Source organism: Drosophila guanche, unplaced genomic scaffold, assembly GCF_900245975.1.
Source record: "Drosophila guanche unplaced genomic scaffold, DGUA_6, whole genome shotgun sequence".
Lineage (NCBI taxonomy): Eukaryota > Metazoa > Arthropoda > Insecta > Diptera > Drosophilidae > Drosophila > Drosophila guanche.
Window position 1 is genome coordinate 1,463,603 of NW_022995752.1, and position 14,137 is coordinate 1,477,739.

The window sequence follows — 14,137 nt, forward strand, 5'->3', positions numbered from 1 at the left end:
TTAAAAGGTGTACATACATATGTATATATTATGTACATAGTTTTTGTGCTGGTTTATTATTCTCGTGAGTATTCTCGTTTCTTGGAGCACTCTCTAGCTCCCAGCCAATCCCATCTCTAGCTCCAAGCTATGACCATTTTCGTTTCGCCGGCGAACAGTGACATCCCGCCTCCGTTTCCACCTCCAGTCGCCCCCTCCACCCAAACCCTATTATTTGTTATTGCCGGAGCATCAGTGTTTGTGTTTGTGTTTGCATTGTCGTTTGTCTTTGCAATTTCGCTTTTATTGGGTTTGATTTGATTTGCTTTCTGGCCATAAATAAAAGGCCCAGTCTGATCGAAAGTCTCAGATGTCGATTCGCATTTGCATGGGCCAGGTACATTTCCCTCCCCCGAAAGTAAACCAAACCTGAGAAAGGATAACTCACTGAGCTACCACCAACTTATCATCGAGAGCTAACACCTAAAAACTACCAAAGATCATGAATCTATTGTGGAATCTCGTTGTGTTCGCACTGTGCGGAGTGTGTCTGGCTGAGGATTTCGAAGCGGAGTTGCCGCCCGTCGAGTTCAAGCCAGTTCGAGAATTATGTGAGTGCCAAAAATGCAAATAAAAGTGTAACAAAAACTGTGCCCACTAAATATTGGATTAACAAACAAAACAAAACGGTCTTTTGTGCACTTTTCATACATACATATGTGCAATAAGTTTAGTGTGAAACCATTCATCTTGTATTTTGTAAAGGTTTGAGTATTGTCTCAGTACAATACACAGATGTTCAGGTTCTTAGTTTTGTCATTGAAAAAACCACAAGCGAATAATAATAGCTTGGGTATGCTACTGCACATAGAGTCAGAAATAGCAACAGTAACATATTCAGTCATCTTAAATTTATGAGGTCAGATTTGATCATAAAAATCAAGTGTGTAATAATGATATTCAATATGTCAATTATGAAAATTCTTTACGCAGTAGCCATAATGGTAGAATGGAAACATTTTTTTCTCATTAATTTTGTTTGTTTAAGAACATAAATATTAGTATCAAGGATTAATCTAGCTAAAAAATAGAGATAAATAAAAAAAAGCTAACAATGATCTTACATATATTTGAAAGAACATGGAATTTTTATGAATATATGAATGCCATCATCTGTAAGAAAAAAAGGACAAACTGCAAGAACGAATATCGACGCATCAAATATTTTTAGGTTAATTTCAACAAAAGACTATTTTTATGGCTTATGGTTTTTTTTTTAATTTATGGTACAACATTTTGAGCCTCTGGTCGAGCCTCTAAAATTCTCCGTGCACTTTCATACAATTTGTAAGAGGATGTTTAATAGATATCCGACGATATTCCCTTTACACATTTGTCACCCATTTGTAGCTGGGATGTTTAAGATGTGATCTTTAAAGCTGTAGTATTAGCAGATAAATAACGAAATTCAAGAGAAGCGAAAAGATTGCCATCTCCCCGCAATAGCAATAATCGTGTGAGGCACGCAACGTTTGTGTGAATTTTATAACAAAGCAATCAACCTACTTACGAGTCAAAGTTCATACAGTTTTTCTTAAAACAATGGGATTGCACAATAAGTAGATACCTATAGTTTTGTATATTAGCTGTACTGTAGAGCTAAAGCCAAGTCTCGTAGGTATACAAAAATCCAGCTTCTATTTATTTTTATTGATTACCATAATCAATCCTTATTTGTGGCATCTATAAATGGCTGGCAGGCGGTTCTAAAGGCAAACAAAATATATAATAGCATGATTAGTATTCTGGAAGTGAAAGCGAATGCCTTTAAGGCTCAGAAGCTTATAATATAAAATATAATTGATGCCTAGAAGTGGTGAAATATCCGCAAATTATATTGCATTTGCAATTTTCGGAGAGCAGCAAACATATTCACTTATTTCGAGTTTATTTCGGTATTATTCAGATTCAGATTTAATTTAATTAAATTTGAATTGTCATGCTGACCATTTGCTGAGTGCCAAGAAGTTTATTGTCATAAATATATCTTGTTCATGGGGGTTTAATAAAAATAGAATCGTTTTGTATGGGGTTTTGAATTTCGGCAAGTTCGTGGCCTAAGTCTTTTGTGGTGGAATTGTTACTTCCGCTGGATGGATGGCCTTGCCCACGGCTACGGCTGAGCAATGCAAAAAGTCTTAATTACAAGCAGAGTCGAGGCGAAACAAGCTTAACTGATGTGTGTGTGCTCAATGCTCGATGCGTACAGTAGAGACTCTTTTTAATTGAATGTACAATAGTAATTCTCGTTTGGAACATAAGCAAAAACAAAAGCCAAACAGCAAATAAATTGCGCACGACGTTGACAATTATGTGAGCAGCAGAAAAGCGACAATTACAAAAACCAAAACTGAAACTGAATATTCTCAACTGAAAAATGTCACGTTCTGAGCATAAGCGCATGAGTACAGCGCATAGCTCGTAAACGATTAAGCTACCGTTTATGTGTGTTTATGTGTGGCTAAATATGTCAGGGTCTCGCCCAATCTCGTTCTAATCTAATTCGTTTGACCTTCGACAGCCGCCGATATACCGACATGTCGGGAGAGCGATCTCAATATCAACGAGTGCATCAAGCAGGGCATCCAGCAGATTACCCCACGCATGAAGTACGGCATTCCCGAGCTGAACATCCCACCGCTGGATCCCTTCGAGATGGGCAAAAGTTCCTACACCTACAATTCGGGCCTGCTCACGGGTCGCATTGCCATGAAGAATGTCATCGTGCATGGCCTCAGCGAGGGCATTGTGGACAAGGTCAACTTCCGCCTAAAGAACGGACAAGTGCGAATGGAGATCCTCTCGCACGTACCCCAAATGCTTGTCGAGGGTGCCTACAAAGCAGACATCAAGCTGAACGACCTGAAGCTTACCCCAAAGGGCACCTTCAACGTGACCCTCAGTGAGTGCCAACACAGATAGCCCCCAGCTTTAAACTAAATATAATAAATATTTTTGCAATTATGTGTTTACCTGCAGCCGATGTCAGCATGAGGGCGAGGCCCACCGGGGAGCTGTACGAGCGCGACGGTCACACTTACCTGCGTCTGACCAAACTGGAGACTGAGCCCAAAGTGGGCGACTTGCGTTTCTACGCCAATGGCCTGGTGCCCGACCCAGCTCTGAGTAAGCTCTCCATTATGCACAAATCAATTAATCCGCTATCTAAGACTATCTCTTTTGTTTGTGCCTGCAGACGATGTCATCTTGGACTTTATTAACCAGTACTGGCGCCAGCTCTATCAGGCAATGCTGCCTGAGACACTGGCCTCCTGGCAGCCCCTACTGCTGAAGTCTTCAAACGATTTCTTTGCTGCTTTACCATTCGATATTCTGGTGACCAAGGATTGAGAGAATTCTTTGACTTACCTTGCAATTGTTGTAGTATTTAAACACTTCGGTTCTATATGTTCTACTCAAGGTGTTAACATAGTTTGTATCCCAATAAAGAGAGTATCAAATACCACAAATACCTCGGATTATAAGTTGGGAATATGAGGAATATTGGTGATTGGTGACACAATTACCAAAAAGTGATTATCTTTACCAGGTACTTGAACTCCCCAAAAGACAGTTTGTTAGTTTTGCCATTGATTGGAGTGGGTTGATTTTGTATAGACGCTTGGCCTCTAGTTTTGTTTACAGTTGAACTTATTACAAACGTACATTTGTTTAGCTTCAATTATGCCTAATTGATTGATAATCTTTTAATATATGTCTACGGAGAGAATGACTTCAATAACCTAGCAAATACAACACAACTAACGAGAAATACAATTTCCTCTTTATTTTACTTTTATTATTAAATACGAGAAACTAGATTTAGCTGTCTCTACTCGTATATTACTTACATACATATGTTCATATATTCCAACCACAACGAGATTAAAATGTACCCTAATAAAATTAAAGGGTATAACTGATTTGCATTCAATTTCAACGAGAATTGCTCGACAGTCATTAATGATTGATGGCCTGACGACATCTGTGTCAGTGTGCATTTGGTTACACAGAGAAAATAGTTTACAATTACTCTCTCGAAATGGATTCTAAATTTAATGGTCGGCCTGGGTCAACTTGATCTACGTAAGCCCTGTTGTAACTGGTCACTATCAAATGCAACTGTGTAGTTGAATGAAGAAATCCGCATAATAATCTAGCAGAAAATATTTCTGAAAATCATCTTTATGGCTACATTTAAGTCGGAAGGTTGTTGCGCAGTGTAACAACTCGAACTCGTACAAATCAGCACTAAATAGAATATACTTATAGTAATATATTTGCTTCGTTTCTAGTGCGAGCAAAAACCAAAGTTCATTGTGGAAATTATACGGAAATGAGTCACCAGCTCTGAAGTTCTTTTCAGGCTAACCCTTCTACGGAATCGCTACAAATCTATACCAAGATATGGCCAAAATAATTCATCCGTGATAAATAAAAAAGGTATAGGTAATTATTAAAATGATTTGTCGCAAATCATCGTTGTCGTAGGCTATTACATTTTCAATAATTTTACCATTAAATAATACGACATTATAAATCGGAGAGCACGGAGCCGGTTTTGCGATCAGTCAAAGTCAACTGTCTGCTGGATAATACTTTGCTGATTTACAAGTAAAATGTACTCAGTTTAGTTCGTACTAAGAGGCGCTCTAGTCTCTGGTTTCCAGTCCCCAGTCTCCAGCCGTTAGTCTCTGACTAGGAATAAGCAGCTTTGTGCTAATTTCGAGAATAAAATAGCTCGACTTGTCGTGTGAGAGATTCAGTTGTTCGAGAAACGTTCTAGCCGCTAGTTTGAACTGCTGATCAGTCATAGGAAGGATACAAAATAGATCATCGTAATGAATTACCTCATTGGATTGCTGTGCCTGTGCCTGGTAGCATTGGAGGTCAAGGCAGTTCCTGCTCCAGCCCAAGCTGATGGTAGCAAATACTTTTCGGGTGTGTATAATTTTCTTCCAAGCCACGATCTTTTGCATTATCCAGTGGTTTTCCACAGCGAACGATCTACCAAAATGCGCAACGGACGAGGACCAGCTGGCGGATTGCATTAAGGAGATACTCAATACGCTGATGCCTCGTCTCAAGGACGGCAATCCCAAGCTGAGAATCCCTCCATATGAGCCCTTACACCTCAACCGCACTAGTTTCCAGTACTCAAGTGGCACCGTCAACGGGCGCATCACTGCGCGGAATGCCAAGATCTACGGAATTGCGGCCAACACCGCCAAAGAAGTGAAAATCGAGCTCAATGGCGACAAGGTCAAGCTGAACCTGATCACCTTTATGCCCAAGATGAACATTGTGGGCAGCTACAAGGCCGACTTGCAGGTGAATCAGCTCCATCTGAAGCCCAAAGGCGAATTCAACGTAACGCTGAGTGAGTTTACCCTGCTCTACTACGTTCTGCTCTGGCATCTTTCTAACTGGCAATTGCTTTAAATCTTTCCAGAGGATGTGGAGGTAGCGATACAAACTGAGGGGGAGCTCTACAAGAAGGATGGCCATCGGTTCCTGCGGCTCAGCAACATCGACACATCGCCAAAGATTGGAGATTTGAAAATTAAAGCCAATGGAATATTCGCAGATCCAGAATTGGGTGAGTCCAGCAAAAGTTGTAGTATTTATTGAGGTTCAATGCTTGTCTCTATTTACAGATGAACTAGCTCTCAATTTCGCCAATCAGTATTGGCGGGATATTTATGGAATAATGCTGCCTGAGACGCGTCAGTTTTGGCAGCCACTCATGCTGCGCATGTTCAATGAGGCCTTAGAACTGGTTCCCATCGATCAGTTTATTAACGATGAGTCGTTCAATTAAGTTAGGTGTACAATTTGTGATGATGGCTTTATAGTGCATAAATAAATTGCATTAGGTGAAATTAAATGATAATTATTGTACCATGTGTAATGGACGCCAATTCCAGACGCCCTTGTTAGCTCTTTACAGTCCCAGTCAGCTGGAAGAATAAAAAAAACGATTTTTAATTGCACATTTCATGCCCCATAGCTGGCTTAGCGTGCTCGTGCGTAAATTCATTCACATTTTTTCGAAATCACCCCCCTGGGTGACCGACCTACCTCTAATGATAGTAGCGTTTATAGGTTAAGTGCAGCAACACAGCTGACCTTAAGCCGACATTGGGCGAGAGATGTGAGTATCACAAGGGCCAAGAGCGAGCTATAAAGTGAAATTGTGCAATACTCCAACTACGATTCGTTACTTTATATTTTACTGTGTGAAATTTATTGTTTAGTTGGGCCGAAATCCCGGCGGTACTGCAATACCGGGCCAACCCGTGACAGAGGTGGAGCAAGCCCCTAGCACTCCGTCTGATTCCAAAAATCAGTTTAACATTTGTTGTTCTCCAATGGAGAAACTATCAGATGTTAAGCTGATAAGAACAGATACTACACTTTGATCTTAGCCATAAGGCCGAGAAGCGATAACTAGAAACAGTAAAACAGCCATCACACGATAAGCGCGCCGCCAGAACCAGTTGGGAATTATTATGTAAGAACCATCGGTCTTCCTGTTTGTGCATCCTATGTTAGGGGTTACTTTGAGATAAATTCAAGGTATGAAACCAAGAAGAGGAGGAGTGTATCTGGGAGATAGCTTGAAGGATTACTAAGGGATGACAGAAAAATGCAGGAAGTACTTAGAAAAGGGGTGGTAGGGAGACAAAGATGACTACTTCGATGTGACCCGGGCATCTTCAGAAACCTCTACATGTGTAAGATTCCCAAATAGTTCTGAAAACACTAATTCCCTGTTCCAGTGTTTGGTATAGCAATATCACTCTGGCTTCTCTTCAATTGTCGAATAAATCTTTCGCCTTTTACTAAAGATTTCCGTGGAGAGGGGCACTCTAATGAGTCTAAACTGAATTTTTTCGTAGTTCCTGGCGGCTTCGGTTGCCGGGACAATAAATAATGAATTGTATGGAAGAATCGAATGGGGGTTTACGATTTGTTAGTTGTTTGTTAGCGACAAACAAATAGAGGCTGACCAGACCGGACTCTGGGGGGCAATAGTGAGATAAAAAGTACATTTTATTGTACACCTTAGCATAAAGTGATGTATTTGTACTTGGGTAAAGTTTGAGCCGTAGACAGTGCAAATTATTCCATAAATCAGCCCACTATATTGCCAATAATTATTTATTCTTATTGCTTATAGAGAGACTGCTCTGTGCTGCGCATACTGAAAGCAATTGGGGAAGGGAAGCCCGACAAACCAACACGCGAGTGTCGTCTGCCCCACGACTGGCCGGGCATAATAAATGTGCAGATTAAACATTTTAATTAGATATTTTATGTGACTGTACAAAGAGTGGTTAGACGGATGTCTTGCCAAAAGGAAGTGACTTCCCTAATCTTCCAGAGAAATCAAATGTTCTGATCTTTGCAATCCACAACTCTGACTTTGCTAGTCATCACGTCTCCAGAGCCAGACAGCCTTGAAAATCGATTTGAACAGCTCAAAATTTCTCAAGTTCATGCATAATTTTATGCGGCCTATTCCCCAGCACGCGGTGAGTATAAATGCCTACGAAGATTTATAACTGACCCACATTTTCATGAATAGCACCCACCCCGTCGTAGGAAAGGTTGCCCAAGACAATGCCCTCCCAGTATGGCCTCACACCCGCAGTGCCTCTCAAACTGCAGACGTGCCCTGCAAGTTGAACTGAAAACAGGGATTGGAAAGAGTTGTCTGACAGTTTCCTCATTGTTCCTCCTCGTGACAGGTTTGCGGGTGCACTCTTTAGATGGATGCTGATGTGGTCCGTGTGGGAATGCGACTGATTCTGGTGTGTGAGAAAATAACTTTTAAATGTAAGTATCTTTAACGATACTTGGGAATATATTCCAAATAACTGGCATTCCTTTACAGGCATTAGAGATTACCCAGCTTAAATTTAGCATCCGCGTAGCATTCATTGATATGTTATCAGACTACTAAGTACAAATCTCGAAAAGCTTTCGGCACGATGAGCTTTTGCCTGTACGAATATTGCTGTTTAATTGTTGTTGCTGTTTTTTGTCGCTTTCGGCTTCGGTTTTGGTTTCGGTTTCTGTTTCGGCGGCAGCATTGAGTGAAAAAAAGTCCAAACAAATCGTGCAGCTCGGAAACTATAAATAACGGTGGGTTTTATGCAGCGCTCATTTCAAGATTTGCAACCGACGCGCCGTCAACACAAAACATTTTGCTTGCAGATCTTTTTTTGCGCCGATGTTTGGCAATTAGTTCGTCTGCGTCTCGCGTGCTCCATCTCTATCTCTCCTTCGCTCATTCTGTGTGCAGTTGTTAGTGTGTTTGTGTGTGTGCAGTAACAATTGCAGCAACAATTGCAGTTAACCGAGAAAATCCAAAAGCAACAACAAAAACAACACCAGAGAAACTGTAAACACCACACTAGTGTAGAAATAAAAGTGAAGCCGGTTTGAAAAAATTACGCAAAAAAAGAGCAGAAACAAAAACAAGGAGACACCACGGCGACCACAAAATTATTGTGTTAAGTCAAGTCGCACAGAAATAGCATAGAGCAGTGCCTAGGTAATCCATTAAAACGGGTTTTCACTGTGTGCAAAAGAGTTCGAAGGAAGGAAAGTAAAGCAAAAGGTTTGCCCGAAAATGCATTTGCTCTGCCTCTCGCTGACGTTGGCGGCGCTGGCACTCGGAAGTGTCTCAGCGGCCACGCTGTCCACGGCGCCACCAAGCGTTTTCAGCAGCGATCCCAATCCAAATGCCAGTCTCAGCCCCAGTCTCTCCCATCAGGAAGGCGAGGCCGAGGCGGGGTCATTCGATTTTGGCGGCCTGCAGTTTGATGGAGGTAAACAGGATTATGTAACTAAAACAAGAACTTGATATTCAAAGAAACACAACACTAAACCACAGTACTCCACACCCTCCACCACCAAAGGAAAAAAGCAAAAGCCAAAAAAACTGCACACGGAAAAACAAGTTTGTTGCCCAAGTCTTTTTGCTTGTTGAGTGGCAATTTGAAAAATGTAATTGAAAACGCGGTTGTGGTGGATAGTGAGGTGGCATTCAAATGGAAATGCAACTCAGTTTTTTATCCTCGTTGCAACATGGAAAAGTTTGGGGCTCTAAGGAGAAAAATGGTTAATTTTGGGAATAAGTCTAGAGAAATTCGTCCATGTGGACTAAGCCAAAGTAACAGAACTGAAGGATTTTGGAGCTTAATTTATATATGTAAATTTCATTTTCGTTTCCATCACTAAGTATTCCGCACCCAGATTTGTCCTTCCTTGATTAGAATTCAGTGGCAGATCCACTTCCTGCTATTCAGCTTTATTTTTACTTTATTTTCTGTATTTGCTAAGATGATTCGCCACTCGCAGTCCACCTTTGTTCCAGAGACTTTAAGTTCTTCATTTGAATTCTGCTCAGGGCGTGCCTCGTGCGCTGCCCATTAAAAACTGTCTCGCTAACCCAGCCCAACTCTTTAAAAATATATGTAAATATATTTTATTTGTGTGTATTACACCTGCAACCTTCAAAAACTATTTAAAAAATCAGCAGGGAAAATACTGAGAAGCAGAAATAATAATAATAAAAAAGTACTTTTAAATGAGATTTCCAAACAGCTGTAGAAAATGATATTGCAATAGAAATTAGCAAGTCTATTTGCACTAAAAACATTTTATTTATTCGACTTTTAACACATTTGTGACGGTAAGGCTTAAAAGATGTAACAAAAAGACTGGCAAGTCACCGCCTCTGCCACTTGAACTTGACATACTTAAAGATTTGAGTAAAAGCCGCACTGAAAGTCGTTGGCGACGATGGTGTGTGGACAGTGACCAGTTGCTGAAAAACTGTGCAAATAGAAATTCTCTGACTCGGACTCCGACTCGTGCTCGGACTACGATTACGAGTCAAATGTGATGCAAGGCTGGAGCGGTAATAAATGCAGAATAAACAAGAGAGCCAGAGAGCGACAGGCTCGAAAAAAGTCACATTAAAATATTGGCAATTGCATTAATTTTTATCAGCATCATGGCGTGATTGTGTGTGTGCGCGAGTATTTGTGTGTGCTGTTTGGGCCATTGCGAAAAGAGTTCAGCGTCAACAAAACCAACAACGAGGCATAAATTCGAATCCAAACCGGCTGCTGTCGGCGCGCTCCGGCCAGCCGCTGGCAAAAAGGCAAAAAGCGTGAGGCTGAAAAACTGACCTACATCAATGCGTAAGCGTCTTTCTGCTGGGCTTTTGTCGAACTGAAAGCTGCAATTGTAACCTGTCTCCAATTGCGCAAACAAAAAAACTCACAAAAATATATCATGCGAGCGAGCGGTCATTTATTGACATTTACTTGGCCAAACAAAAGACTTGAGCAACAAACTTCACTTCAATTCAATTCACTTGTCGAAGCGCGTTAAAAAAAAAAGTTTTTAAACTCATTTCGTGTACCTTTTAGTTTTGGCATTTGGAAGCGTTGATTTGGGGCTGTCCCGTCACTCGGTTCACCTTTGACATTGAACTTGTCAGGCGAACCAAAAGAAAAACAACACGAAAAAAAAAGCAAAAAGCAAAAGAAAAAATATAAATGAGTCATTAGGGTTACTCACCCGCTTAAATGGCATGGAAATTAGCAAAAGCTTAGCTGGGAAATTAACCAAAAATTGTCTCCTTCTGCGAATGCCTAATTACAACATTTATTTTGGTATTTAAATTAGTTTCTGGGTTTTTTTTGGTAATTTGGCAAAGAAATATTAAATAAAATTGTGTGTTTGAATGCTTGTCATTAGGAGATGAAATAACCATGACTAAAGATAGTTTCTTCTGAGTGAAACAGATTGTTGGTCTCAAGAATAAATCTGCATGATAATTAAACATCACCCAATTGCACGTTTTGCAACAATCTAGAGACAGGAAAGTCGTTCACAGAATCAACATGAAAAAACTTCGTAGCTCAGGTTGAAACCTGATAAATTATGTTCATAATATCAATTGGAAATACAACAATTGTTAGACCTGTTCTTGGAATTTTAAGTGCTAGTAGATTATAACAAACAATTAAAGAAAATTGCCACAAGTCAGGGACATCTATGCGATATTTTATCTTAAAAAAAAGATAAGTGAATTTAAATAAAAACACTTAATAGGGTAAACCCGAATTAATTTATTCCTTGAATAGTAGTTATAGTTTTTGCTCACTTTGAGGAGGCTTTTTATTCGATTTTCTTTCATTAAAAAACTTCCACAAATATCACTAAAAATCTTTTTCACGGCGGATTTGGTTTACTCGGTTCCCTTCTTGGCATTTTAATTGTTTAAAGCCTTGGCTACTAGGTATTGTCACCCTGACACAAACCCCAATCGGATGTCAACGCAGCAGAAAAGCGGGCAGTCCATGTCCAACGGGGGACACGTGCACCGAGACACGCTTGGACGGCTGCCACAGATCGCAAAAATAATCATAATAATTATAATCATAATCTCTTCGAAGGAAGGCGCTATGCCATGCCTCGATGAACTTAACTACTGAATTATGGTTAGCCATGACTTAACCGATCGTGAACTTATCTCACTTTCGTCTTCCAGTTACACAACAGACGACGCCGAGCAGCGCCTCGAATGGCGTTACACCCTGTAGCCTCAGCTCGCCAGAGCTCAACGAATGCATACGCGGACTGATCCAGACATTCGCCCCGAAGCTGAAGTACCATGGAGTGCCGGAGTTTAACATGGGATCCATTGATCCGTACTTCTACAAACGGGGCATCTTCCGGTACACAAACGATGGCATCCAGGGCGGACTGCTGATCAAGAACATGGAGATCTATGGAATCAGCGACCTCCAGGTGAACAGTGTTGTGTCCAACTTTACAGAGAACGGTTTTGTGATCAAGTTGGGTGTGGGTCTGCCCCAACTGAAGGCCGGCGGACACTTCAAGGCGGACGTGAAGTTCGGCGGACTGCGTCTGGTGCCCAAGGGTCCATTCAACATAACCGTAGGTGAGTAAAACCCCCAAAGCTATTGCCCCAAAGTGCTCTCTATTTAACTTTCGTGTACTCCCCTAAGACAACATCAAGGCCACAATTCTCACTGACGGACACATTGAGCGGCTTCCCAGCGGACAGCAGCGCCTCAGCCTCCATCGCCTGAATGCCAATGTCAACATCGGCGATGCCAAAGTGACGGCCAATGGAATCTTTTCCGATCGTAACCTCAGTAAGTGGAGCTTAAAGCAAGTGGAATTCTCGTTTCTCAATGAACTTATTTCATCCACAGATGGCATGATCCTCAATTTGGTCAACGAGAATCTGCCAGAGATCACCCGCGTCGGAATACCAGCCACCCGCGAGCAATGGGCACCCATTCTGGTGGCACACATCAACGAGTTCTTCTCAAAGGTTCCTATCGAGAAATTCCTGGTTCAATGATGCACAACCACCATGGAAATGTTTCTCATGGAATACGAGTTTTTAGACCTTAGCTAGCTTTAGTCTAATAATTACAAATTTAAATTTATTTTAAAAGCTGCTTCCAAATAATTTTCAGTGCTCAAAATTGATTAGGCAAACCATTTGGAAATAATTTCTACACATCCAATATGTATTTATTTATGTCATCCATTCTGAAACCAAGAAAGAAGTTGTGTAAAAACATAGAAATAAATATTATTTTCGAAAATTTATTTCCCCGCCTCTCTATTGTTTTTATTTTAAGTTCATTTGCAAATTCAAGTCTGTAATAATGACGCATTTCTGATGATAATGAGTGTGGAAACCCATATACTTATGGGAGGAATATGTTATTACAAATATTTACATACAAACATATGTATGTATGTAATTGCAATCAACTACAAGCATACTATTTTTGTTTTTGTTTGTATTATTTTGAAACGTTTCATTGTAGACGGTTCAAATGTAGATTCTCCTACATACTGCAGTATGACACTTACTTATACCTATTTAACATCCAAATTCTACATGGAAAATATGCAATACTTTCAGGCTGCTCTCGCTACCATTGTATGTGTTTATTTACTTATGTAAAAAACATGTAGAGGCGTGTGTATGTACATACAGATTTACGTTTGAACTGTGTAAAAATTCACTTTATTTTCACATTCACCTAAAGAAAATATTCAGAGGCAAATAACTAATTTAAATTAGTATTTCCAGGATGAGTGTGCATACATAAAAATGGATGTATGAGTATGCACCCACTGCTTTCAACCTGAACACATGAATCTGAATAGTGCTGCTCATCATTAAGGAAATAAATAAATGCATATTTATATTTGTATATTCTATTCATACCTATAAATACCAACATAAAAGACCTAATTACTCCATTCTGCGACCAGTACTCCAACGTATCCAGAGTTCAATTGGCAATTCATCGGCTCTTGAACTTGCTGCCCCTTCTCCTTTCTCTTCCTGTCCAAGCTGAGAACACACCAATCTCGTTTCCATTTCGAGAGCTATCCCCATTGAATCGTTGTACAAAAAGCATATTCAACACTCCCACTTGACGATCAATCAAACAGGCGAATGTGCCCCAAAGCAGCACCAATTACAGACAATTAGTTGGCAAAATATTGAAATACAATTATCCCGAGAAGGTTCAGGGGCCACCATCAATATGGTCTGGGCCGTGACACTTAGCTTCCCATCAATCAGCATTCGAGGCGGGGATCAAGTGTGCTTATTGCAATGATCTGGCCAATACTCGGGCAACAATTGCCTTTAATTCAGACACTTCTAACACCTCAGTTCTTTTTTCAATCCGTTGACGGCGACTCGCCCTTGATTAATGTGGATTTTAATTGAATCCTGAGTTAAGCGGCATTCTCCTTGCCTTCAGTTCAACGGACGCCCAACGTAGTAAACTTTGCATGTTATTTTGTAAACACATTTGCATCGTCTGCCGATGGCACCCAGTTCCAGACTGCAGCTGGGACTCTGGTGGAACCACTGACTGGGCAATGAAAACGAATCCAAAACGGGCTTTGGTCTACTTTAAATGAAATGTGCGCCACGGAATTTAAATGGAAATTTAATCTAGCCAATGCACTTGAAGAAATTAAATAGCAACTTAAAGCAAATAAT

At 40.5% G+C, this 14,137-nt stretch overlaps 3 protein-coding genes, 1 long non-coding RNA gene and 2 other non-coding genes across 6 annotated transcripts; 4 read left to right on the top strand and 2 right to left on the bottom strand.

The window, feature by feature from the left end:
* The first annotated feature begins 361 nt into the window (after positions 1-361).
* On the top strand, positions 362-3,509 carry LOC117587992. The gene is made up of 4 exons (XM_034279006.1): positions 362-590; positions 2,561-2,941; positions 3,019-3,165; positions 3,236-3,509. Exons 1-4 carry the CDS (start codon positions 482-484, stop codon positions 3,388-3,390), a joined length of 792 nt encoding a protein of 263 aa, XP_034134897.1. The 5' UTR covers positions 362-481; the 3' UTR covers positions 3,391-3,509.
* Positions 3,510-4,739: 1,230 nt separating this feature from the next.
* LOC117587993 lies at positions 4,740-5,932 on the top strand. Its single transcript, XM_034279007.1, has 4 exons — positions 4,740-4,980; positions 5,039-5,419; positions 5,492-5,638; positions 5,697-5,932. The coding sequence occupies exons 1-4, from the start codon at positions 4,881-4,883 to the stop codon at positions 5,858-5,860; spliced, it is 792 nt and encodes a 263-aa protein (XP_034134898.1). The 5' UTR covers positions 4,740-4,880; the 3' UTR covers positions 5,861-5,932.
* LOC117587997 lies at positions 5,932-6,484 on the bottom strand. The gene is made up of 3 exons (XR_004574089.1): positions 6,276-6,484; positions 6,121-6,220; positions 5,932-5,999 (listed from the first exon to the last, which is right to left on the bottom strand). It is a non-coding gene; the product is annotated as an uncharacterized LOC117587997 (long non-coding RNA).
* LOC117588255 lies at positions 6,292-6,487 on the bottom strand. Its single transcript, XR_004574121.1, has one exon. It is a non-coding gene; the product is annotated as a U2 spliceosomal RNA (small nuclear RNA).
* Positions 6,488-6,838: 351 nt separating this feature from the next.
* Positions 6,839-6,954, top strand: LOC117588246. Its single transcript, XR_004574113.1, has one exon. It is a non-coding gene; the product is annotated as a U5 spliceosomal RNA (small nuclear RNA).
* Positions 6,955-8,208: 1,254 nt separating this feature from the next.
* LOC117587991 lies at positions 8,209-12,714 on the top strand. The gene is made up of 4 exons (XM_034279005.1): positions 8,209-8,879; positions 11,618-12,031; positions 12,099-12,248; positions 12,309-12,714. Exons 1-4 carry the CDS (start codon positions 8,681-8,683, stop codon positions 12,458-12,460), a joined length of 915 nt encoding a protein of 304 aa, XP_034134896.1. The 5' UTR covers positions 8,209-8,680; the 3' UTR covers positions 12,461-12,714.
* The last annotated feature ends 1,423 nt before the right edge of the window (positions 12,715-14,137 follow it).

Excerpts from the sequence above, each read along its gene's own strand:
- LOC117587991 (XM_034279005.1), top strand. The coding sequence starts at position 8,681 with ATGCATTTGCTCTGCCTCTCGCTGACGTTGGCGGCGCTGGCACTCGGA. Across the intron at positions 12,032-12,098 it reads TCCATTCAACATAACCGTAG|ACAACATCAAGGCCACAATT; the intron begins GTGAGTAAAACC and ends TACTCCCCTAAG. Across the intron at positions 12,249-12,308 it reads CTTTTCCGATCGTAACCTCA|ATGGCATGATCCTCAATTTG; the intron begins GTAAGTGGAGCT and ends TTTCATCCACAG.
- LOC117587992 (XM_034279006.1), top strand. The coding sequence starts at position 482 with ATGAATCTATTGTGGAATCTCGTTGTGTTCGCACTGTGCGGAGTGTGT. Across the intron at positions 591-2,560 it reads CAAGCCAGTTCGAGAATTAT|CCGCCGATATACCGACATGT; the intron begins GTGAGTGCCAAA and ends GACCTTCGACAG. Across the intron at positions 2,942-3,018 it reads CACCTTCAACGTGACCCTCA|CCGATGTCAGCATGAGGGCG; the intron begins GTGAGTGCCAAC and ends GTTTACCTGCAG.
- LOC117587993 (XM_034279007.1), top strand. The coding sequence starts at position 4,881 with ATGAATTACCTCATTGGATTGCTGTGCCTGTGCCTGGTAGCATTGGAG. Across the intron at positions 5,420-5,491 it reads CGAATTCAACGTAACGCTGA|AGGATGTGGAGGTAGCGATA; the intron begins GTGAGTTTACCC and ends AAATCTTTCCAG. Across the intron at positions 5,639-5,696 it reads ATTCGCAGATCCAGAATTGG|ATGAACTAGCTCTCAATTTC; the intron begins GTGAGTCCAGCA and ends CTCTATTTACAG.